This window comes from Teleopsis dalmanni, chromosome 2 (assembly GCF_002237135.1).
Source record: "Teleopsis dalmanni isolate 2A chromosome 2, ASM223713v2, whole genome shotgun sequence".
In the NCBI taxonomy this organism is placed as follows: Eukaryota; Metazoa; Arthropoda; class Insecta; order Diptera; family Diopsidae; genus Teleopsis; species Teleopsis dalmanni.
Window position 1 is genome coordinate 43,748,137 of NC_051847.1, and position 27,317 is coordinate 43,775,453.

The 27,317-nt window shown below is 31.0% G+C and overlaps 1 protein-coding gene across 1 annotated transcript; it reads left to right on the top strand.

The window, feature by feature from the left end:
* Positions 1-27,144, top strand: LOC119682974 (leucine-rich repeat and immunoglobulin-like domain-containing nogo receptor-interacting protein 2). Its single transcript, XM_038096559.1, has 3 exons — positions 1-930; positions 9,646-9,806; positions 25,856-27,144. The coding sequence occupies exons 1-3, from the start codon at positions 55-57 to the stop codon at positions 26,964-26,966; spliced, it is 2,148 nt and encodes a 715-aa protein (XP_037952487.1). The 5' UTR covers positions 1-54; the 3' UTR covers positions 26,967-27,144.
* The last annotated feature ends 173 nt before the right edge of the window (positions 27,145-27,317 follow it).

Below are 27,317 nucleotides of genomic sequence, written 5' to 3' on the forward strand. Positions count from 1 at the left end.
AAAATGTCAACCTAAGTTAAGTCCATCAGCAAGTAATTAGACCTGAATCAATATATGTCAATCAGAACACAACACCGAATCAACACAATAATGACAAATAAAATACAGAAACGTGTAAAATGGCGACCATTTCCGCGACTGCATACCCTACACACACACATGTGGCTGCTCCCAGTGTTATTGTTTCAATTGCTTTTGAGCCTGCAAAAAGCAACCGCTTTTTGTCCATCAAAATGTCAGTGTGTCGGTGGTGAAGCAAACAGCCGCGCCTACTGTATCGATGCAGCATTGGAGGATGTGCCCATACAACTTAATCCCGAAACGAAATACATTAATCTGACACTTAATAAAATACGTAACCTACAATTTGCATTGCCTTTCTACATGAAATTGGAGGTACTCGATTTGTCACAGAACATTATAGAGACATCGGGCTCAAAGAATTTCGAATATCAAACAGAAATGCGTACATTAAATTTAAGCCGCAATTCAGTGAGTTCACTGCAAAAGGAGGCTTTCAAAGGACTACAAAATTTGTTATTGCTAGACTTAAGTTATAATCGCATTGAAATAGTACATGCAACAGCATTTTCAGATCTAAGATCGCTAATTGAATTAGACCTAACTAATAACAACATTGTAAGCTTAGAGAGTAATTGTTTTCACAATATGATGTCCTTAGAGATTTTAATCTTCAAGAACAATCAATTACTTGACGTGCCAGCCAACAATCTGCAGCATTTGCATGCACTTAAGTCATTAGATCTATCCGTAAACCTAATTGAGTATGTGCGTAATGATAGCTTTGATGACTTAAAGGAACTCATGGTGCTCACAATGCGTGGCAATGTTATATCAGAATTGGATTTAAGCGCATTCGAGGGTTTAATAGCGCTAAAGCATTTGGACTTGGCCGACAATAATTTGACGGTAAGTAAGCAGAAACTGCTGTTCTTACTATTATAAGCAATTATTTGTGTGAGTTTGAGAGTTCAATTATCGAAACACATTTGTTGCAATTTATTTGTTATTTTATTAATTACAACTGTCGATAGTGAGGAAGCTCAGACATCAAATGTCTACACTAAACAAGATTTATGCAAACTGTTATCCTGCGAACAACACAATAATGAGTAACAAATTAAAAGTTTTATTAACAAACACAACCAATCAAACACTAACACAAACACAAACACTGACACAAATGTTTACACTAGCACACAATACACAGTAGAGCCTGGGCCCACACTTTTCAATAGAGCAAGTTTATCCTTTCGGCTAACAACATAACAACATAGAGAACAAGGCTCGAATATCCTTTTTGCATATATTAGCATTACACATAAAATACATTGAACAGGCACACAACAAGTTATGGTTATTAATTTTGCCACATATTTACACAATTACACACATGCATGCACACGGGTAAACTATAGTAGCATAGTAGTTCACTATTTTGTGCAAATGTGGGTGTTGTGAGCTATGTTTGCGCTGCCATTAAAGCAAATAGTCAATGTCTTTGCAAAGACGGGCTTCAGCACACAATAAAATGTTACTCATACCACATGTGAGCCATATGTGGACTTGTAGTGTTGTAGTGTTGAGTTGGTGTCGTATGTAACGGAACAGGAAGGGGAAACATATCTTAATAATTTTATCAGTCACTATTGCTGTTGCAAATAGGCGTGGCTGGCGGTATTTGTATGTAAATTATTTCATAAAACACATTATTATGCATGCAGCCGAGATTAGCATACGAGTAGATTTTGTTGTCACGCGCACATGTTGCAGTCTAAAACAACAAAAGGATATATTAATGCTACTACTTTACTATTTTACTATTTTACTATTCTACTTCTTCAGCACTGATTTTCAATAAAAACACTACCAACCAACCAACCAACCACTGTAAATGTGACAGTTTTTTATATGAATAGAAAAGGAACCGGTAAATTGTAAGAATACTCCTCTGATATGAGTTAAGGAAATTTAAAACTAAATTGCAAGTGAAATGTAAAATAAAAGTAAAAAATATATGCAAATAAGATAAAATATCAAATAAATAGTAGACAAGTAAAAAATTGTAAAATATTCAGCAACTGCACACCATTGGAATTTAATGGATTTCCTCAATCTCAACTCATAGTAGATATAAATCTACCCACTGCTTTGGAAAGCTTTACGTGCATGCATCCGTTGTGCATATTTGAAAATTCCTTAGACTGCATTTACTTCTCTGCTCCAGTATGCTTTTCTCTGGATTGTTTTTATATGCATTCACTCCATTCACAGGAAAACATTATAAATCATGCATAGTTAAAGCCACATAATATATTGAGTATGATTTTTTGAGTAAATATTTTATGTCCTTGAAAAAAAAAGTGCTTAAGTTCTTAGAAAGACTTAGAAATGATTTACTATGCCTAATAATAAAATGCTTTGTCGAGTAGAGAAAAAACCAAGATAAGGATTAGATGTGTATCTAATATGTTTCCGGAATAATATTCAAGGATATTTAAAATTCTTCTAACACGCTTTTAATACTTTATCTTACAATTATTTTCTTTATTTATTATTTATTTATTATTTAATTATTTATTATGCATTAAAGTTTGGCAATTGTTATTTAAAAATATGTTATAATAGGATATCAGTAGTCGACCTTACTCAATGTTCAGACTGCCTTTGTAAACTATTACACTCATATTCTATAAAACACTTATGTTCCAATTTATATGAGCAAACCAATGCAATGTCTTCACTCTATGTCAAAAAAAAAAATCAAAGATATAGTAGCTGATAATAAATTGACTATTTTTAACCTTCTCAATATAGTCGAGTTAAGTATCGACGAATAACAAAAACTATACTTAATTCGAATTTGTCCCATAATCGAAACAAAAATTTAATAAAAATTATTATCGTTATTGTAGTTTGCAGATATCTATTGAGAAGATTACATGAAAGCAACTAGAAAGATATATATATATATAGATTAGAATTTGGATAGATAATGTTAATGTAAAAGAGAGGAGGAGACTACTAAGGAGTAAGATTGAATCAAGGATGGATGGAAGATAAAATGAAGTCAACCAAAATCTAGGCGAAAAAAACTTGACACTTGAAAGGGCAAGATTCAATAATCGATTGGACTTAAGTTCCAATCAAATCTTATAAGATCCGATCGTGCAAAGCAGACACTTTTCGCGTCAGTTTACTGGCCATTTTATTGGCATCCATGTTCTGATGTTCCGGGAGCTATGCTTCATCAACACAATATGTCATTCACTTGAGGTGTTTAAGATTTTTTTGCTTTGATCAATTAAGTAGAAAATTGTTAAGTCTAAATTTAAAGCACGAACTCCTAAAGTGGAGTCCAATAATATAGAAATATTATTTTTGCATAAATAATATGCGATAGGTTTTCTACATGTCTCCTCAATTCCTAAAATTTCTGCCTGAAAAACGCTAGAACTCATCTGGGGAACACGATCTTTGCTAATATATACCAACACTGATATCGCAAACTATTTTGGTGTTACTTTTAAAAATTGGGGAGTCAAAACGGTTTAACAGAAATTATTATTATTATTATAAATTATAATTATTTCTTTTTCAAATTCCTTATAGGAAGCACTATTATAAACTCCTTATTAAATGTCACTTTCAGAAGTATGTTATCGACTTTATAAGAAATATTTTGCTCTTGTTAATGGACTTCTCCTAAGTAAACATAACTTTTGGGATGCTTTAGATTTTATCGGAAAGGTTTTACGCTTATCTCGTTAAGAGACATTTATGTCTATAGGTCGTTTTCTTCAGTGTCTGGTTTCTCTTAAGCTTGAATATAACTTTCTGGATGCTATCGGTTTTGTCGGAAAGAATATTGATATAGGATATTTCTTTGCAGCGACTGGCTGCTCTTACGCTTAATCACTTACAGTAACCGTTTTTTTATGTGAATGTTTATTGAGATCATTTTAAAACATTAAAAGTCTCAATTATTATTTGACTAAAAATTTTTATATAATTTTTTATAAAAGTTCATATAAGTCCTTTAAGCTTATTTATCACATACCTTCTGCTCAAAAAGTACCCGGATTTTATTGTTTGTTAACTACTCCTTAAGTAATAGATCTTTTTTAAAAATTTTTTTTAATTATGTTGGTACACCCTTTCTTGACATATGGTACAAATTTGAGCGCCATCTGTCAATTAGTTTGTTTACAGCAGCTGTTAATGTGAGACTACCTCAAGTGCATTCAGTGATTTATACTATGGTAAATTCTTGTTGTACGCGATTTTTTGACCAAACACGGCACCACTGTCATCGCTCAGGCACCATATTCGCCAGATCTGGATCCATGCGACTTTTTCCTGTTCCCGAAACTCAAATTGTTCCTTCATGCTAAGCGTTTTGAGTCGATTGAATCGGAATTCGCCGAAGGAACTAAAAGCCATACCTTCACGGGCCTACGAAAAGTGTATGGAAGATTAGCATATGTGTATCGCTTCAGAAGGAGCATATTTTGAAGGAGATAAAATAAATTTGGCATAAAATTTAAATTTGTGTTTTATTTACAAAATCCGGGTACTTTTTGAGCAGAAGGTAACTTCTGAAATTTAAATACGACATTAATTTTTACACACTTTAACTTTTTGTTACCTTCTGAAGGATATTTTCATAGTTCTTTTTTTTTAAAATAAACAATTATTTACAAAATATTAAACTTAATTTGAAATTCTTCTCCATGAACTATATGTTGCAATTTTGCATTTTATGAATTATATCCTTGCAGTCACATATGTCCTCGTCCGTATATCGACAATTGCATTAATTTTATTGTGCGTTATTGTTTTTAAATGTGCAATAAAATTAACAATTTTGTGCAATTTAATGAATATTTAAATTTAAAATTTTCGTAGCATATTGCAACTGTAAAGGATATGCAAAAATCTTATTGTTTTTGCTCAAATACGAAATAAAATATGGTTTTGGAAACAATTGTGTCGAGTCTCTGTGTGTACAATATATATACGATATTTTGAATTTTTCGTTTATTTATTATTATTTATATGTATATATATATAGAGAAATGCATAAATTTTTATTATGTCCTGCTGCTACATACAAATATTATTGAAAGTGGCTTGTAGTTGCAATAAATTTTAAAACAAATACAGTGTAACATACTATATAGTGAAGATTTTGAAAATGTTTTCACTTAATACTGACAGAATTGTTTATGGCCTTCCTCTACAATGACATGTTTGTTACTAAAATAGTTCATTTATTATAAAATAGCAAAGCAATAAATAAAGATATTCACAGAGAGTGATACTTTTCAGCAGATGTTAAAAGTTTCAAAATCATTTTAAACATTAATAATATTTAAGACTTGCACTAATCACAAAGAAACTATTAACTAAATTTAACTAAATATCCCCACAAATATTTCAAATCCTGAAATTATAGAAAATTTTTTATACAATCACAGTTACAAATAATAAAAAGCGTTAAATTTATAACAACGAAACTAAATTAATGATAAAATGGTAGCGAAAAAATGAACAGGAAACGGAAACGTGCGTCATGTAGTTCCGCTTGTTTCGTTCCCTCTCTACACTTTCTATACTTTCTATACTTTCAGTACTTTTTAACAATTTCACCATCAAGTTTCCTTGTTTTCCTTCTTACTTATGACCACAGCACACAAAATAGTAATAAAAATCAATCTTGCAACAAATTTGTAACCATTCGACCTGACCGGTCTTCGGTAAGGATTCGTTATGGACTACAAAGTACTTGCAGCTGCTACCATACATCAGGTATAGAACACATTCTTAAGGATATTGTTTTTATTTTTCAAATTTTTTTTTATTTTTTGTCTCGAAGAAGAAAAGATACACATATACACATAAATATTTAAGAAACCAAAACCTAAAAATACGTGCATTAAGCATTATCAAAAATGTTAGGGAACCACAAAAAGCATAGTTTGAGGGTGTTTGGAGTCAGTAACGAGCAGCTAGTAACGACTAACGAGTAACGAGTGTAGCTGAAGTAACTGGTAAGGTAAAACAAGCGCGACTTTGGTGGTAAATCATGCAATTTAGTATTTCGTGCCGGAAAACGTGCAACTCCATCGTGATAACGTAATGAACTCTTCGTGCCAAAGTATTTGATGGCTGTGGTGTTATAATTTTAAGTTCGAAATTTTTTACTTCATCATAAAAAATGTATACCATATATAACATACTAAAGAAAATCTTAAATGTAGTAAATTTAAACAAATAAAGTTTTTATAAATAAAAGTTTCACTTATTAAGTAGGTCAAGTCCAACAAAATTTCATGGAAATTTTTATAATTTATAGCTCGAGAAAAATTCAAACTGCACTTGATACTCGTTAAACTTTTGAAGTTCGTTAAATTGCTGTAAAAATATCCAAACAGAGATATTTACAAGTATTTGCATGAAGTAAAAGTTTCTAGAGAAAGAATAAGTTCTTATTACTCCCTCAATATTAGAATAGACAATCATTTTATTTTCTATGAGAAATATAAAAATGAGAAATATCGCAAGTTTAAAAACTCTATACATCGAACTATAGTCTTTGAATGATATTTGAAAAAAAGCCCACTTAAGCTCAAATGATGGCCCATTGTGGCGCCACAGAAATGGCATTGGTGTGTACATAGATTAAAATCATTATACAGCCAACGCCGAAAAAGGTAACGACTCCCTCATAGTTAAAGGAAAACCACCTGACAGTTCTATAAACTTGACCAGGTTCCTAACATTACACGATGACAGCTCAGTCAGATCGGTGAGAAAAGGAGATCCGAATATATTTAAACTTTATCTAGCTAATGAAGGACACTGACACATGAAATGAAGCACGGTCACCTTCTCATCATCAGAGCCACAATCTCAACAAAAATCCTTCCTATTTTGCAGCGTCGTGTTAGCACAGATATCGTGGTGCTGAGCAGGTTTCACCTTAATTGAAGTAGCTGTCTAATTCGTTGTTTGGCTAAATTAGACCAAGTCAAACAAGAAATCTAACATTGAGGTTCGTCAGCTCAGTATTGCTTGGCTGTGTTCAGATGGAATGGGGTAACTCAGATGTTAAAAGCAAAACCTATCGATTTTTGTTTGGAAATTTAAATAAATATAGGACATAATATAAACAGTGGTTCCTTTCTGATGAATCAACAATAATACTGAAGAGTTAAACCACAGACAACTTATAACTCTCAGCTGAAAAAATGCATGGTTAAGATATGAAAACACATTTTTTATCAAACATTCCTACTCTACTCTAAAATTTCGATAGGTCTCTTATAGAAATATTTACCTTTGGTCTCCAAAAAGACATTTCTTTCGATAAGCGTTGGTTTCTATTGCAGGTTAATATGCGATTACACAAATGTTTAAAAAATATAGGAATCGGCTTCTTATTGAGACCCAACTATAGATCGGTCACAGGGTGAATACACAGCCCTTAATAACCTCGTCTCCAACTAGTATTGCTGAGGCCTCGTGAGTGTACTCCAAACAGTTCAATCGACCATTACCAAATGCTAATTTAATTAATTCACGTTTAAATGCAATTAATTAATAATAATAATTATAATAATAATGCGATAATTTTGAACATATTTTATTCTATTAGGAACTAAAGAACCTGGTCACACGATAGTTACGTAGCTCTTAATGACGAATTGGACTCTGGTTTACTAAAGATCTTTAGGCTTATGCCTGACATTTTGATGACAACCAGTTCTACCTACCTTCCGATACATTTTATGGCTTTAGGTTATATTGCGATTTATTTTTGCATATATCCTTCAACTTCAGAGGGATAACGTTTAAATAATTTATGTCAAGTACTAGCAATAACAATTAACTGATTCACAATACATGAGTTAAAGTTGTCATTAAACAAATTGAAAAGTGCAAATATGTAAATATTATGGAATAAAATTATTTGTTTTAATTTGAATGTTGCAAAATCAAAATGATCATTGAGTGAAAAAACTTTATTAAATAAATTTGTTAAGTGCATAAAATTATGCAAATAAGCTGAAATCTGTTTGCTTGTAATTATAAATTATGCAGATTGCAGTGCATTTCAATGCAAAACTTTTCATTTGCTTTTGGCGTAGATTCAATTTGGTATTTGTCCCTAAATCCACACTGAAATAAATATAATTTCGTAAACGAAAAATATATTTTCCATAAATTGTTAAAATGCATATTTAAAAATATTAAATTACAACATTTGCTTTGGTGTTGAGTTGCAATTATTTAAATAATTGATTGATTGGGTGTTTGCATTGTCCTCGCATTGAAGTGTTAATTTATTATTTTTCGCTGCATTGAAATTAATTTTGCAATAATATTTTATGGATTTATATCCAAATTGTGCTAAAATTTCACAAATAATAATGTTTAACAGCAATATGTTATAAATAATTTAGTAGCAAATATATGAAAATTATTTAGCACATTTATTTGATTATTTCGCATTTTAAACTGAAATTGGGTTCTATGAAAATGGTTAAATATTTACTAGGTTAAAAACCACCAGCATCAGTGGATCACCAACAAAGAACAAAAATTTTATAACCCTGGAACCATGCTACTTCCAGAAAGACCCAATAAAATATTTATTTATATGTAAGAAAATCATCTTTCTTTTTTTATAATAAACAACAAAATTTGTTTCCAAACAGACACAAATATACAAAAAATATTACTTAATAATATAATAATATATAATAAAAACAATAATATAATTAATTAAAAATGATTATTAATTAAAAATTAATAATATAATTGGTATAGTACTTGGTACTTAAAGTCTCATTTAGTCTTATTTACGAATAATTAAATATAAAAAATAATTTTATGACCACTGATGATTGGTATTTGGCTGGCAACATTCGAAATAGCTGTGTAGTCAGCCAAAAATTCAATTAATTAAAAATAAATAAAAATTTTATTGTTACAATTACCTACTGTTCGAAACCTCTGCCCCGTACGGTGAAAGGGTTAGAATTTTCCCGAGACGACTAAAATTCCGGGGCCAATCCGACACTTGTGCAAGAAGTGTGCATAGCAGTGAGCTTGAAATCGCATTCACGCATTCACGACGCCAGAGGTAAATCTGGTACTACGGGGGTCAGAAGCCCGCAGCTTCTGCTGTTCTGACCATATGGGTTGGATTCGTAGTGGCTGTGGGTAATACCCAAACGCGGGAAGAATGTTCAGGTATTTGTTTAACATTCATTCGGCGTGAAGTTGCGTATTCACCACCGGGTGCTACAGCCCAAATTGTAGCGGAAGTTTAGATAGTCCTCACATTGTACCAAGATGGAAGTTATGCCTTGTACGCATATCGTCGTTTGGTGCCCGAGGAATAATATATGCATATTCCAATGGGGCGTTGATTGACGCTTGGTATTATACATTGTATTTTTGTTTACCGTAGTGTTAGGCCTCCTAGGCGTAGGAAGCTTGTTCTCTATTAAATACAATAGTTCCTATATTAAGCAAAATACTCACTACCGTCTTAACTCAAATTTAATATATAATATAATTTATTTATATAATTAATTTCTTTTTTCTTTATAGATGGTACCCACGCAACAGTTATCGAAGTTATCGAATCTTACCTATTTATCATTGAGCGGAAATCGATTTACAAATCTTCCTGCCGTTGCATTATTAAATTTATTCCATCTACAAGAATTACATTTGAGCCGTCTGGATCGCTTAAACCGTATTGATTCAAGGTAAGTGATTTTAATAACAAACTATAATCAAACAAAAAAAAACCGATATCGAAGAAGGGATTCATAAAACCTGTAGTATTATCTATTTGAAGTCACTGCTTCTATAAACTTTAGGTGAAAAGAATGGAATCTGTATTTTTCAGTTAATTTCAAGTAACAATTTAAATATTTATTTGCTTCCAAAACATTCATTTTGAATATTCCTAATAAGAAAGAGGGTTCATAGTTGAGTAACCCACATCTTCTGCATGTGATAAGCGAACGATTAAGATATTAGGCATTTATATTTTCAGGAAGTTGTGCATCAATTACATACATGTTATATTATAGAAATAAATTATTCATTGGAATGACATTTTTCTGCATTTCCTTATAGGAAGAACTATACCTCTTGCCTTATATATTGCTCTTCTGGTTGTATATGTTGGAAAATTCTTGCGTGCGGTCGCCCACACCACATCTTGACCCTATATATGATATTATATACAATAACATTGCTTCGTAATGAATGCAATCTTTATAATGGTGTAAAAAATAATTACAGGAAATTCCCTTAATCTAAAAATGTTCCATATAATTTTTTTCTATCCCTTCAGAAAATTTATTGATTATCTTCAAAAATATTTACAGCTTACAATCTCTTCTGATTTTACTATTCCTCTTCTTTATTGCTTATGCAACCCTTATATCATCGAAATAATATGATTTCCTTCTAAAACCCTAATATTATTTTCCGTTCGCACTCAATCAATCATAAAATGTTTCCAAGTACATCCGTAATTTGAATGAACATCTTTTAACCGCAATTGACAAATCTTCAATCAAAATGCGCAAATAATACAATAATTTCAGTTAATTTTCATGTCAGATCATCAGCTGCGCTCCAATCCAATATTCCATTTCACATAAAAATCATCTGAGTAGGCAAAGTCGGTCGGTTTTCGACTACAAAACCAGACGCCACCAAAATTGATATATGTAAACGTATGCGTAACTTACAAGCTCGTCTGCTCTTACATTTCATATTGAACGGAATCTGTCTAATTCTTCCACATGTATTGACATTTTGGGGAGATGAGTAAGTTGATTTGTGATGAAATCATGTGCATAATTGTCTGTCTATTCTACGTGCATATTTGTCTGAGCTTTTCAATACGAAGATTTAACTTTACTGCCTTTATTAGCATTTACTACTTTGTTGACATATACAATTTGAAAAGTACGTACACACACATGTATATTTATATATAGATTATTTGCCTTTGTAACTTTATACACATAAATATTTATACATATATTTATAAATATGAGGTATTCCTTTGTGCTTAAAGCGTTTCGAATGACAGACTTAAATGTAGTTTGAATGTAAATTTTATATCTCAGATGAATGACATACTGTTATTTGAATGTTGAAAATATGTATGAAAACATATTCTATCAAAATTGTTTATAAAACTATTCTTTCGTTTTGGTGCTGTTAGCTGACTTTTTTGTCTTTTTTTGTAGGAGTTAACTTTTTACTTAATATAAAATCAATTTAGTGTTAATATCTTCAGACGTTCCCTCACAAAATCATCTCCGTGAACCACAAATCATTTTTTATAACAGTTTCACCTTTTCTGTAGTAATAAAGCATATTTTTTAAGATATTTTACTGATTTTTAAATGAACAAATTTTAGCCCATGTTCCGTAAAGATCAAAAGCTGAAACCCCATTCCAGTAATCAATGGAATGGCAGACATTAGAATACAAAGGACTTAATATTTAGACAAAAAATAAATCTAAGCCAAAATTAAAAACAAATTAGAGGATAAAAGAAGTATGTTTTTTCGAGGTAGTAGTTATTAGCGAAGACCAGTAAACTCTTTACAAGGGATTATTAAGACCACAATTGTAAAACGGATTCAAAAGAGTTTTCGAAGCGATAAATGAAATCACGGATGTCAACTCACTCAAATCGAGTGCTAGTGCGAACCCCTAAAAGATACTTTTATTTTTTTGATTTGCCATTCACAATAATAACAGTTTGACAAGCATTGTTTTCATTTTAACAAATAACATACTGAGTTGCATTTAAGTATAACCAAATCAATCAATTGATTAGAAGTGATTTAAAGAAGACTGCTATTATTATTTGTACATACAGATACAGCTGTGAAACAACTCATCTTGGATCAAGGTTTTTTTAATAACTTTCCCCAATTGTACCATAAATATTCCGTTCATCGTCAACTTATGTACTTGCAATTGAAACAAAATCTTATGTTCGAATTTAATCTAAACACTTTACTTTATATATCTTTATTTTCTAAAATAAGAAACAAAAAATTCCTTTTATTCCTTCTTAATCCAACATGGATGGAAATGGAATTTAATCAATTCCAAACATAGTAGCAACAGTAAGCACGTAATAAAATCAAAACTAACTACAACAAGATTTCAAAACACCAATAACAAAAACAACGCTAACGTTCTGAAAATCTATTTCTCTCCGACTTTGGTTGTGCATCCAATCAAATTGGACGCCGGAAGCATTTAAACAAACGCGAACAAACTTTATTTTATCAACTTTCTACCAACAGCCACTTGAAAATTTTCGAATTATTACACGCCGCACACATACACACATGCACAACGCACCACGTACGTTTACACGAGAAACGCATACATATATACGACTCCTACTTATTTGCTTGTGTGTATATGTGTGTGTGTGGTAAGCGCAGTGCATACAAACAATTCAATTCACTTTTAACCTATTTAAATAAAATTTTGAAAATTTGCATTCATGGCTATACGTATATATGTATATATATATCTATTGGTAGCTGTATGCATGTGTGAGTGTGTATTTGTAAAAGTTGGTGCGCCATACATTTCCGTTTTGCCATATTTCCTGCGACATTGAATCGAGTGAGTTTCGTTAAGAACTGAACCACCTGCTAGAAAGGCAATTTCCCACAAATTCATTTTCATGGCAAGCAATGAATTTGCTAAAATACGAGTTAAGCATGTCAGCATGCAGCTTGTCTGTCTGTTTGTTATAAAAACTTAACAGTGTACTCTTCTTCTTTAATGCTTTAATTTGTTAGCATACTTTTAGGCAGCCGACTACAGTTATTTGTCACCTTTCAATTTGATTTCTGCGAGTATAAACTGGTGTTTTCTGGTGTTTTTTTTTGTTGTTAAAATGTAATGCCACTGGCTATTGCCACTAGTTTTCACTCATTAAACTCTTTTTGTTATTGTTTTTGTTGTTGTCTTTATAGTCAGTATTGTTGATATTATTTTACCGCCTTTGTTGCGCTTGTCAGTTCAATATTTTCATACAATCTTTTAGTATTTTTACCCTTCACTTTGCACTATTCCGCATAAAACCAGGCCAATATACAAAATACATACTATACCGTCCTTGTTACCTTACCGACAACTTGGTCTGTCTTTCTCTACTGCTGATTGTTTGCAATTTGCCGTCGAAACCACGTTTATGAACTTGAAGCTTCTCTCCAACTTATTTGCATAATATTTGCAGAAATAATTGAATTTTCCTTTGCTTCTTATTTGTCAACTGCTTCTGTCGTTCAGCCAATTCTTGTAGGCGAAAGGGGCTGTGATTTACCAAGCAATTTATGTTATATTCAACATTTTAGCTATAGTAGGTGTTTGTTGTTTTTGTTTTTGTTGTTGTTGTTGTTACGACTTCTACTGTTCTGTAGTGTTTTGTTGGTTTTGCTTTTGCCATTAAATGTGAAGCTTTAAGTTATTTGCTTGACTAAATTTTGTTTTCCTTTTCAATCGATTTTCAAAGTGCAGCGCTAAGAGGCTCACTTGAATTAAATTTGCCGGGAAGGGAAGTGAGGTGCAGAGAAGAACTTATATTCAAATATTAACATAACAGTGTACGTATTTTGTGTTGGCAAATTTTAAAAATTTTCAAAACACTTTTCTTTTCATTAAGTTTTATAAAATTTGTGTTGCAAAAATATACAAAAATAGATTAAAAGAGTAAACTTTGGCTCTACCTAAACTTGAATACCCTTCACACAAATATTTGCACGGAAAATTAATCTGAAACTATTTACCAATGGTAAATAAATTTTTTTTTCAAAAATAGTTATAAAGTTTATTTATGACAGAGAGTTTTCGAGTAGTAGTAAATTGTAACAACAATTTTTTTTCTTTATTTTTATATTAATTGAATTTTTGCTAACCATATAACTATTTCGAGTCTTGTCAAATACTCATCATCAGTGGTCTTGGAATTAACTCTTATAGTTAATAATTCATACATAATTTTTTGAGACTGCAAGTACATTTATGAGTTAATCTTGTGAACAAACACAGTTACGCATATTGTAGTATAGTATGTACAGTACCAGATACTAAAATCAAACAATTTTAGTCAGTTTTATATTAGGAAAGATATTCAAAATTTTGTCATATTACGATATTGCATCAGATATCGTTACTAAATTACTACTCGAATGACTAAAACAGAAATGTTATATTCCAGTATTATAAATTTACAACTTTGCTTTTGTTTCCCTCCAGTACGATTAATGGGTTTTTAATTTCGTTCTCATTCTTTTTTATATCGGTATCAAAAATATTTTCCTAGATGGGGATTATTTGGATTGACACTTCGACATTTTATTCCTTTTCACTCTCATAAAAATATAAAGCGTTAGCAATATTTTAATTATTCTTTAAATAAGAATTGAAGAAACTTACTACTTATTAAGACTCTATACTCTATAGGAGTCAAGAATTTAAGTAGTAATAGTATTCTTAATAGTATGTCACTCTGAAGTTTTGTCACCTCCTAATGTCTTGAATGTCTCAAATGCCTATTTGGGCGTAGAAAAACACTCGCCACGCACTTTTTTCTTATTGTTTGAAAACACGAAGAAGTTATTGGGTGCCAAGTCGGGACTGCAAGGCAGATATATCCATCAACTCGACATTTTAAATGCTCAAAAACTCGTTTGTTTGAGGTAATGTGTGGGAGCTCGCATTATATTGGTTGAGGATGATCTTCCTTCGGTGGTTATTTTTTCTAACAGTCTCTCCGAAGACTCTCGACAAACAAATGTTTATTTATTACTCAGTATTGACCATTCTACGTTGTTCAAGTGGTACAATTGCGACATAGTTGATTTTTCTAAAAAAAAACATGCGACAATTTGCTTGGATTTCTTTCGTCCGCGGATAACTTTTATCGGGTTCTGCTCACTTTGTGAGACAACCTCTGTGGCTTGCTGCTTTATTTCGAGCTCAAAGGCGTAGATCCATGATTTATTATCTGTCACGATACCGTCAACGCGTTTCGAACTACTACAGTCTTATTGTATCGTTCTTTTCTGGTAGAACAAGTGTTCTTGGAATACCTTTACGAAATTGGTTGTGAAGAAAAAGTCGACCACACTCGAACTTATTGAACTAGTGTTTTACGGTTACTGAATGTGATGTTTCATTACTAAATATCGAATTAACTTCTTCGATGCATACTTTTCTGATAAATCTAGATTTTAAAGGCAGTCTACATATCTAACCTGATTGATTATGAATATCATATCATTAATATTAATACCTAAAAAATATTAATTTATTTATATATGTTTAAGCTATTTGAGCCAGTGCACTTTAGCACTTTTATTATTTCTTAACTCGAGGTATTTTCAAAACCCCTCTTTATGCCTTGACTGGTTTATTGTTTATCACTTCATTAGACTAAGCAATAATTAAACTCAGATGTGCATACCTCCCTGAGGAGCCTGAAATCATTCTGAGATTTGATAACGCGGTGTTGGTAAGACTGTCAGTTTTTGCAAATAATTTCAGGGCTCTATGCTTTATGTATTTTTTGATCGGCTCAATCTTGAGGTCCCTAAGAATGTCATTATTTATTTAAATAATATTATTTGTTATTAATATAATGATATCTGCTTTGAATACTATAATACTTCATATATAATAAAGTGAAAAATTATAAATCTTTTAGCCATAAAGATATAGATTTAATACCAAAGACTGTAGTCGTTTTATAGATTTTATAAATTGTATGAAATACTAGGAAACTGTTAGAAGATAAATAAATGATAATGATTCTAGTATAGTTAAAGTTTAGTGTGGGGTAGGGATAAGCTCTCCAGCCACAAAAGAATGAAAGTGCGTAATAGTACTAACTCAAATCACAACAACAACAACGAAACTGTGAACTGTCATTTAAAACTGTCAAAATTACATTTTCTGTGTAATATTTATTATTTTTATTGATCAGTTTAATGTATATATGTATGTAATTATTTCGAAATATTATAAATTACACTAATATAATTAAAACTTTTCAAATGCATACTTAACTTTCATATAATGAGCTAAATGTTGTTATCCTTGCATAATTGAACTCTGCTTTTTGAACAAGCAAACTAAAAGCCATTCAAAGAACATACTTGAATATATATATTTTTCATGAAGCTATTATTAAACATTATTTGTGATTATGTTTTTTTTTTTGTCCTTTCGTTTATATTATATTTTAATACAATTATAAGTACTTCATAGATACTTTTATGTAGAAAACAATGACTGCCATCGATATGCCAACAGCGTTTGTAATTGTACTTTAGCCAGGATAAGAGCACAAAGCCTGTGAAAAATTACAAGTGCGCATATTTAAGTAGAATATCCTGTATATATTAAATGAATGTGCGTACGCGTGTAATTATTAGATAAATCTATAATGCAACCAAAAAATATATATATAACAGAATATTAAACAATAGCACTAGACTCGTAAACATAAACAAAAACAATAAGTGGAAGTGGATGTGGAAGTGGAGAACTAAATGACAAAAGCATAAACAAATCAAATTGTGCTTTGTGCTACTTAAATATTTGAAAAGTTTGCATAAAATTATCCTTTTAATATTTAAAACTTCAATTTTTCATTGAAAATTAGCTAAGGATAAACATTCACACGAGCAGTGGAAATATAAACAAAATGGCTGCGAGGAAAGCAATCCTTGCTACTCGACTTCATGTTTATGCATTAAATAAGCAAACAACAAGCAGGCCAGGATAATAGTATAGTAATAATATATATATATATGTATATATATAAGTATATATACAATATATAATATATATTTATAAACACTTATGCCACTGCATTGCGATACGCCTAACAGTTTGCGTAATTGTTTGTATTTTTAATAAGAAAAATATATTAAAGGAGCGTTTCATGCATGTCCTGGCGAACAACAACAATGCACTTAAATTATTAATAAGTGATGCACTGCAATTCTGCAAAGCAATCCAAAAACGTTTAAAATCACATTAAAGCATTTTACGCTAATTTAGCTTAAATAGTTAAACTTCACAAATTAAAATGTTATTACGTGGACTAGTATTGTAGTAGTGGAAAGGAATTTCATTATATTTATGCAAACAAGTCCTTTAAGGAGTCAGAAAAAAAAAACTGTTTCCATTTTAATTGACTTTAAAGGAAACTAAAAAAATACAAATAAGTAACAAGTCCAAAAATTTGAATGGCAAAAAAACAAAAAACTGTTCTTGAAATTCAAGGAATCTTTAAGAGTTTTAAGAAAAAAGTGGGAGTCCTCAGTCTGTGACAAGTAATTCCGTAGTTACCATTTACACAAAAAATTCAAAGATGAAGTGTGGAACAACAGTGACTACACTCAGAGAACTAATTTTGTTGATTTAAACAGATTTCTAAAAGAAATCTCTAGACAAAATAATTTTTACTCGATCATCCTCATGTTGGTTTAACCATACCAAACGTTGGTTTGTGTTTATTCTTTACCACATAAGCTCAAATTTTTCTAACAAAATTGAACAGGACAATTTACTTAGTATATAGTCAGACCATATATTTCTGAGTGTATCTATTGGGAAGATATGGAGTTGCAGCAATCATAACAATTTCTTTCAAGTTGAGATATATGCAATGGAAAATGAAATCAGACTACTACAAAGTAGTACGATTCGTTTTTCATATATATATAGCAATCGAACCCAAAACAGTGAAATCAAGGATTGTGATCAAAATATCGCGCGATCCAGCAATCATAACGCCTTCTTTCAAGTTGAGATATATGCAATCGTAAAAGAAATCAAACTGATATAATTTAGTATAATTCGTTTTTTATATATGACTATTCTGTTGGACAGTCAAGCAGTTAGACAGTAAAACAATCGAATTCAAAACAGTGAAAACGAGGATTGTGATCAAAATATCGCGCTTTATTGTTGAATATCGAACAACATAAGTTTTCTCTTCAACGGGTTCCTGAAAATAAGAAAATTGTAGAAAATCAGACAGCAGACGAGATGACACTCTAAAATACGTGAAATACATAAAATACATAAAATACGCATAGTGAGGTCGCCAACTTGACGAAGTACATTATAACATATGTTTAGGGTTCCTGAAAATAAAAAAATTGTAGAAAATCAGACAACAGACGAGATGACACTCTAAAAAACGCATAGTGAGGTCGACAATTTGACGAAGACCATGTTATGTTTAGAAATATAAAAGAATTTGTTAATGTGGTGACAAACGATTTAAAGACTAATCGCTAGAATTCAGAGATCATTGACTCCAAACGTTTAGCTGTGCTTGGTACCGATAGAATTCCTTGAAGTTTCAATAAAAATAGTTATTGGCGTATTATACTGATACGTGTGTTAATTTATGGACTCTGAAGTAAGACATATGTATCGTAAAGTCGACTATAATGCATTAGGTACCATCTTGTAAAATTTTGGAGAAAAATTGGACACAATTTGGTTGCACTTGTAAAACCGGAGTGAAGATCCAGGTTTTAGACTGCCCCACACTCAGAAATATATGCTCTAATCACATACAAATTGACCTGTTCATTTTGTTAGATAAATTTTAGCTCTTGTTGTAACGAAGATATGAAAACAAACATGTGGTATATTGGAACCAATATGATGCGTGGAGTGGGAATATTTTGACCTTAGAGTAAGTTAACATCTAATTAAAACAATCCAATTATTTGACTGAGTGTAGATTATACAACTATAAACCGAAAAGCCTTTTGGAATTCTTCCTAAAATCCTACCCATGTACCACGGTACGGCATTACCTTGGACATACTGTTATAGTATACTATAGTATGTCCTATAGTATTATATACTATTATATTATAGTTCTGAAGCATATACTGCAATTACGTAAATTCGTTAGAATCTTTAGAAAAAAAGGAAATTAGTGCACCACTAGCGCTAATATAATTTATATATAATTTCAATATAATTTATTTTAGTTATGTCAAATTCTTTAATCTGTGCTGTTGAGAGTTTGTTTATTTGTAATATTAATTACTTAATATTATAAGTATTTTAAAGTTATTTATAGAAATATTTGTTCATATATGAGAAATAATTTTTTACACGTGTCATATCTCGTCTGAACATATAAGTTGCAAGCGAAACTATTAGTAAATAAATTCAGAGACATCATCTCTTGAAATATATTTTGGCACCTCACACAATTGTCATATTCATTTTTTTTTTCGGTTGAAACACAAAATTTCCACGAATTTATGAAAACCAATGTATCGTGTAAGTTCAATGGCTACTCGTCAACAGTTGAGTTCTTTCAAAATCTGCAAATGCTTGCCATTTCAAAAATTATGACAGCTCCATTTCAAAATAGATAATTTGGATGTACTCAATATTTTATGGGTCTTTAAATATTCATTTTTATTGTGAAATATGATTTCATACCTAAAAGCTTAATTGACTAAATAGTATTTAGTATATTTTAGCATTAGTTTTCTCTTACTTTGCAACTTTATTCTCAAAAAACAATGCTTAATAGATTTACTGAAATAATTTTGATATTTGTTGAATTTCAAAAATTTAGTAGTATGACAATCAACTTACATTGCTCTTTATTGCAGCAATACGTCTATAGAAGAAATATTTACTTGCAACTGCAATAACTATAAAAACCAATGGGAAAATATCTTACTCTATCATAGTAACTAGTGTGAAGTCTAGAAAGCATTAGAGTAATCTTCAAAAACAAGTATTTAATTCCATACTTATAACTCGAAAGCAGTAGAATAATTCCTCGCTCTATCATAGCGAGTAATTATTCCTTTCTTCCTAAAAAATTTTCTTTTTGATAGAATATTTATTTATAACTAACATAAACCAAATTACTCCCTCTTCCAACTAGTAGAAACTTGTAAAGTAACCATTTTCTCTATCGTTAAAAGTAACTTCTACCATACTAATCTGCTCTCTATAGTGACAACCACTCTATTGACTGCGTACTCTATTAGAAGGAGAATACTCTATTAATATCTTAATAAGCAGATTTATTTTGTTTATCGTAACCTAGAAAGCAATTGAATAAATATTTACTCTATCATAGTAACTAGTCTCTTGATAAAACACTTATTTAAGACTATTATAAACCTAAGAATAATAGAAATATACACTCTCCATCGTAGCGATTAGTCTATTAGTGGAGTTAAACACTCTACATAAATAAGCAACATACAAATCAGCAGAGCAATTACTCTCTCATAGTAACTATCCGACGATATTGTGTTTAACAGCATAAACCTTCATTGCAATAGAATATTTCTCTCTATTGTAGAAACTAGAAGTAATGGAATAATCACTCGTTTTATTGTAGCAACCTGTCTATTGATGATATGCTTTTTTACGACTAACAGTAACTTTTAAAAGAATAAAAAACTCTACTCTATAACGTGACAAGTAGTTTATTATTGCCATATTTACTAGCATAAACCTAAAAAATATTAATAGAGAATATTAACTTTCGCCAATATTAACCAATAGAAAATTCTTCTCTATAACGTTGCAAGTAGTCTATTATTGCTATATTTACTGGCATAAAACTAAAAGTTGAGAGAATATTAAACTTCGCTATCGTAGCAACTAGTCTATTAATAGAATGCTTATATGCAACTAACATAAACCTAAAAACGAACAGAAAATTATTTTATCTGTCTAGCAATTAGTCTATTAGTGAAAGGCAAAAAGTATAATTATTCTCTATTTGTAGAAACTAGTCTATGATGCTATACTCGGTTGCAACAAGCATATACCTGAAAATTAATAGAGTAATCATGTTCTTTATCCGAGCAACTAGTCAACTACTAACTTAATTACTAGTGACTAACATAAACATTAAAATGTTTTATCATTATCACTATCTCTATTATCTGAAACCTCGGCCATAAAAAAGTGACCTTATTCGGGATTACTACTGCTAAAATCATAGTTACCGGGTCTTTAAGAAAACTTTTTGTATACAACAAAATACATGAAATATTTATTCTTTTTATTATTATTTATTTACTCAAAGCATAGGATTTCATAAAACAACAATGTGTAAATAAAAACAATAAAATTGAAGAAGTTTTAGTAATCCAAACCTCTCCATTACTGAGATCACGTGAACGCACTTAAGCATTCAATACAATACAAATGCATATATAAATATTTTAACGCTAAATATAAATATGCATAAATAAATACGCTAAATAAATATGCATATATAAATATTTTAACGCTAAATAAAATATACTAAATCCCCTGAAGCCTTCCTTTAGCGTTGCATTATAGTAATTCCTTTAAATTTGAAAAGGGAAAATTTTAATGACGCAACACCTCTCATTAAATTTTCACTTGCATAATAACAATTTCAGAAGGAAATTTAAAACGGGTAAATCCTCACAACTTAAGCCGGGTGCGCCAATGAAATCATATGCATAACTTCTCATATCCTACAGGAGCAGTCGAGCATAAAAATCTCTCTAAAAGCTTTTAGCAGACAAATTGAAGCGAATTTAATATTTGTATACACGGCCACGGACTTACAAACGCAGGCAGGTAACATACAGCCTACCATACATATGAGCCGTATATATAATTACACATGTATCCATCCACGCAGTCCAGAAGATAAAGTCAAAAAATCTACTTTCATTTGATTCCATACGTTTCGTTGGTGCTGCTGTGTCTGCCTATGGCGAATGGTGGAAGGGATACGTACTTAAATATTTATGCAAATGCATTAATAGAAATCCAAAGCAATACCAAGCGTACATCACACGTGTGCAGGTGGTAAAGTGAGCGGTAGGCAGATAACTTTGTTCCCAGGAGCAACATGGCCCATTACATAGCCGACACCTTTACAACGCTTTGAACAAAGGTAGTTGCCTGCATATGGATGAAGCAAGCGGCAACAATTATAAATCCTATACATGGTCTAGTGTAAGCATATCAAAGGGAATGTTAAGTGAATTTTTACACTGTATGATGACTTAACTAAAGTAATTGCAGTACAACGTTCGACGTACCTATATATATATATATATATAACAATACAAAAAGTATAACAGTAGAGGATGTGGTTAATACCTACCAAAAGGGTTATAGGAATATAGCAAAAATGTTAGATGTGGGTTGCATTTGGTGTAAAACTAATTGTTTTAGTGTCTGTTGTTGTTGTTGTTGTTGTTGTAGCACGTGCAAATTAGAATTTGATACACAGTTTACAGTTAGCCCTGGCTATGTCCTTTAAAATGGGGTTGACTTTTAAGTTAATTAGGCATTCATAAGCCGGAATTATGCGTGTGAGAAAAAGGAGAGGAAAGGAGAGTTAGAGCAACATTTGTGGTATTAGAAAATGTAAATATATATTTCACAACAATTTCAATTTGTTTTTTAATATACAAAATTTTATCTTATAAAATTACTTTCAATCCTTTTCATCTTATGCATGTCAAGTCCTTTTAACTTCTATGTTTTACTTAGAATTTTTGTTTTCCACTCTTGCGTTTCTATCACTTTTAATCAGTAAAACAAATTGTTGAGTAAACAAATGTAGTTTAAAATCTACTAAATTATTTATGAAGTCGACAAGATATATGTTATGCTCTCTGTGAAGTGACTGTCTGGAAATGGAGTTTTTTGGAAATGCAATTTAATTGTGTTTGGCAGTTAGATTTTGTAGGAAGCAAAGTGAAGGTAACATTAAGCGTGTGGCTTACTTTGATTTCCAAGTGCTGCATACTTTCAGGCTTTAAAATATATTTTCGGTTATATTTTGTTAGCAACAAAATTTCATAGAAATGTGAATATGAGTGACTTTACGCATTTTATTAAATTGTCTTTTTAATATTGAATATAATTGATTCTTAAATCATTGTATATATCAACTAAAACAGGGCTTTACAAAGCACTTCCCGCTGGCCTCATGCTGCCGCGATATTTTTTTTAATTTGCCACAATTAGCCCAATGTTGTTTTTTTATAGTTTTATAACATAACATTATTTTTTTTTTTTTTGCGGTATCCCAAATAAATTAATTAAAGTGTTTTAAATAATTTATTACACTACACGTTCATTTACTTAATTGGTAAAGACTTTAGTATTCATTTCTTTGTACATTTTTTAACTTTATATTAAAAATAAAACATTATTCATATGGCAACTACTTATACTAATAATGTTGATATCGATCAAATTGTAAAAGATATTTTAATGTAGAATTAATGGAACAAAATTTATCATTATCGTCATACCATATTTTCATTTTTCTCCGAAAAAATTCTCTGAAACATATTTAGGCTCGTCAATCTATTTAGTGACTGTTTGGATGACCGCAGCCAATCACAAAATATTTTTATTAATATTATTATTAATTAATCGTATTTGCATAATAGAAGCTTTAAAGTGAAATGTAAATCATATACTTCTAATAAATTCCCAATAAATGCTGGCGTTCCACAAGGAAGTGTTCTTGGCCCTATCTTGTATGTACTTTACACGTCTGATATTCCAATAAGTAGTTCAGTTGTCACCACAACGTTTGCCGATGATACGGCAATTTTATGCCGAAACAAAAACGCTGTGTTAGCTTCAAACCAACTTTAATCTCACACAAAATTAATGAACTAAAATGTAGACACGTCGCTTTTACCTTAAATTGAAGTATATCTCCAATAATTTCACTAAATAACATTCCCATACCACAAGCAGACAACATAACGTACTTTGGTATTCACCTAGACAGACGACTAACTTGGCGTAAACATATTGAAGCTAAAAAAATTCAGATGAAGCTCCAAGCCTCTAAGTTGCACTGGATCATTAATAACAGATCTTCCCTGTGCCTAGAGTATAAACTACTCTTGTATAACAGCATCATAAAACCAATATGGACTTATGGTATCCAGCTATTTGGTAATGCTAGTGCTTCAAATATTGAAATTGTACAAAGAGCTCAGTCAAGAATACTAAGAATAATCACTGGTGACCCATGGTATATTAGGAATGAAATCTACAAATTTCCGAGATCTACAAATTTCCCTAGTTAAAGCTGAATTTGACATAATAAGAAAAAAATACAATAAAAGGCTAACAGAGCATATTAATCCTTTAGCAAGAAATCTCGTACTTCTATCCATAACTTCCCGCCTAAAAAGTGCTGATCGTCCAGCCATTAATTAATAATCAACAGCTTGAAGTAATAACCGCACCTTTCTTTTTAATAATCTGATAAAGTTAAACCACTTTCTTAAGAAACCACCTAACATTCACTCCAATGAAACTTAACCCATTAATCTTAGTGAGGATCGTGATATAAGGTTTACTTATTTTATTTTATTTTATTTTATTTTTTTTATTTTATTTTATTTTATTTTATTTTATTTTATACAATGTATAGTTAAAATAAAAAATTGTAATATTATGTAATTAGTTGTAAGATTTTACAACTTATTGTTAGTCTCATTCTGCAATAAATATGCAATAAATAAATGTATGTTTTAATAAAAAAAAAATTATTGTTAATAATAATATTATTAATACTGTAAAAATTTCTCAAAACCCTTATAACCTTAGTACCTTAACAAACTTTACTTCATTTTAATCCTTTACTTGATTTCAGGCGTGTATAAAATATATTCAGATTCAAATTTCTGATACTTATTCTAACAAATTTCTTAAATTTTCTCCATTCTTCCTATCCTATAGGAATATGAGTATAGACCGCATATTATTTAAAGTTCGCTTTCATGTAGCCCGCATTCAGTTTTAAGAACAATTATTTAAAGTGAAATATGTGTGAATTTTACTGTGTATGAGAGAATTGCCTGCCACCAACTCTTCACTTACTGATAAATATATATATATATATATATTTTATTTTATTTTATTTTATTTTTTGTAATTGTTTGCATGTACATGTCATTTAAGTGAACATATGCTGACGCATACTGACACATACTAATACGCACGAATAAATTTTAGTTGCAGCATTTGTCGCTCATACGCCACGTTGCACATTTTCATTTTGTTAAAATCAAAACTAAACCAAACTAAATACGACGCCATATAATAAACACTTTGTTCTCTATCCACAACCAGAGCAACTGGCTGATTGTCATTCCATATTATTTTGCTGAAACAAAAGACTTTAAATAAATCTGCATTTATGTTTCACTGCTGGCGTAGACATCCAGAGAGATTTGTATGCATGGCAACAAAATACAACTTGTTTTTCCTGTGACAAGTCATGTTGCATGTACTGAAGTTGTTGAGTAACCGGAAAATAAACGCGATTGCGAATTAGTTCTGAAGTTAATAGAAAGAGAGAAATAGAAGAAATTTTCTTATGGAAGGATATAAGTAACACCATACCAACGGACAAAGGAAAATAATGTGACAAATATAAAAATTATTTCTAAAATGAAAACGATTTCAGTTTAATCTTCATTTACGTCACTCGACTCAGTTAGTGACATAAAGTAGAATATTTTTTAGCTTCTTGTACAAAACATCTATAACTTTTTAGATTAGTGCAATTACATAAAATAAATTCCTGATTCAATAGCCACGATAAGTAAATCTCATTGAACTATGTCATCAAGATGCACAATTTTATATGAATTTTACACATATAATTTATTTATTTTTATTAATAATATTTTTTCTTCTTTTACAGAGCTTTTGTCGACAACACACATTTGCAGTCGCTCCATCTTACCAGCAATCAACTGCTATCCGATCTACCAATGCGTCTCTTTCAGGGCAATCCTAATATTGTAGAAATCTTCATGCAGGGCAACAATCTGCAAACTCTGTACGCTGCACAATTTCCTGTAGATCAATTGGAGAAATTACATTTGGGAGACAATCCTCTGCAGTGTAATTGCTCATTGCTTTGGTTATGGCGCTTAGTTACTGGCAAATTCGATGGAGACCAAAATCCACACATAACACACGATAGCGGTGGTGCCGCTGTAGCCGCCTTGGGTGTTACAAAAGAAGGCATAGAAGCCATAGGCTCAACTGCTGCCTATGTAGCACAACATAAGCCCAACAAAATACACACACAAACTGAAGAGACCATCGCACATAGCAGCAATACTGGTACTTTTCCAAAGCTTGATGCGGAACGCATCAGTTGTGATGTTTGGCAGGATAATGTGCGTACACGTCGTCATTTGGCTGCGATGTCAGAAAGTGAAATAACATGTCCCGCGCATATAGTGACTATAGTCTGTGCAGTACTCACTTGTCTGTTGGTCATTTTAACTGTCGCCAGTATTGTTTTCTATTTGCGTTTCGTCAAGCGACGCAGAAAATTATTACACGATCGCAATATACGCAGTAGCAAATCAATTGTCAATGTGCACGATCGAATTTTACAACATCAGCCCTTAAGCGGTAATAGCAGTGCGGGTTTAGTTGGTGGTATGACCTATCCACATCATACATTGCAACCGCAAGCAACACATCATGCTATGCATCCCTTGCATCATCATGAGTATCATCAAACACTACCACAGGTAGATAAGCTAGAGTTGGAACGCTATTTGGCCGCACAGACTATAGCCAATGAGTATCGTGCACTCAAGCCATGGGAATTGCCAGTCAAGGATGTGGGATACACAGATGAACCAGAACATTTATATGAGAAATTCGATCATTATGAATATCCTGATACGCAATCAATGACCAAATCAAAACAAGCATCACTTACATCGGCCAATGGTGGCATTATGAGTGGCACCGGCGGCACACCGGCCAAGCCACATGTAGTCTACGTATGACTCACACGAAACACCAATGCTGATATGGAAGAATTTAATAATTGCTTAAATAATAATTATAATAGTTATGTGAAATTAGTTTAGAGCGTGGAATAAACACAGGGACACACACGAGTACAGTGGAACAAATGTTAAAATAAGTTGTTATATTATGTTTTATATTTAAGTAAAAAATTGTGTCGATACTATTTGAATAATTTTATAATTCAAATCATTTATATATATTTTTAAGTTTAAAAGTTATTGTGTTTAGAATTAAACATTTATTATTATTATTAATATTATTTTTTGGCATTTTTTATTATTATTAATATTATTATTTAACATTTATTAATATAATTTCTATAAAAT

Coding starts and splice junctions, on each gene's coding strand:
- LOC119682974 (XM_038096559.1), top strand. CDS start 55: ATGTCAATCAGAACACAACACCGAATCAACACAATAATGACAAATAAA. Junction 931..9,645: donor TGGCCGACAATAATTTGACG/GTAAGTAAGCAG, acceptor TTTTCTTTATAG/ATGGTACCCACGCAACAGTT. Junction 9,807..25,855: donor TTAAACCGTATTGATTCAAG/GTAAGTGATTTT, acceptor CTTCTTTTACAG/AGCTTTTGTCGACAACACAC.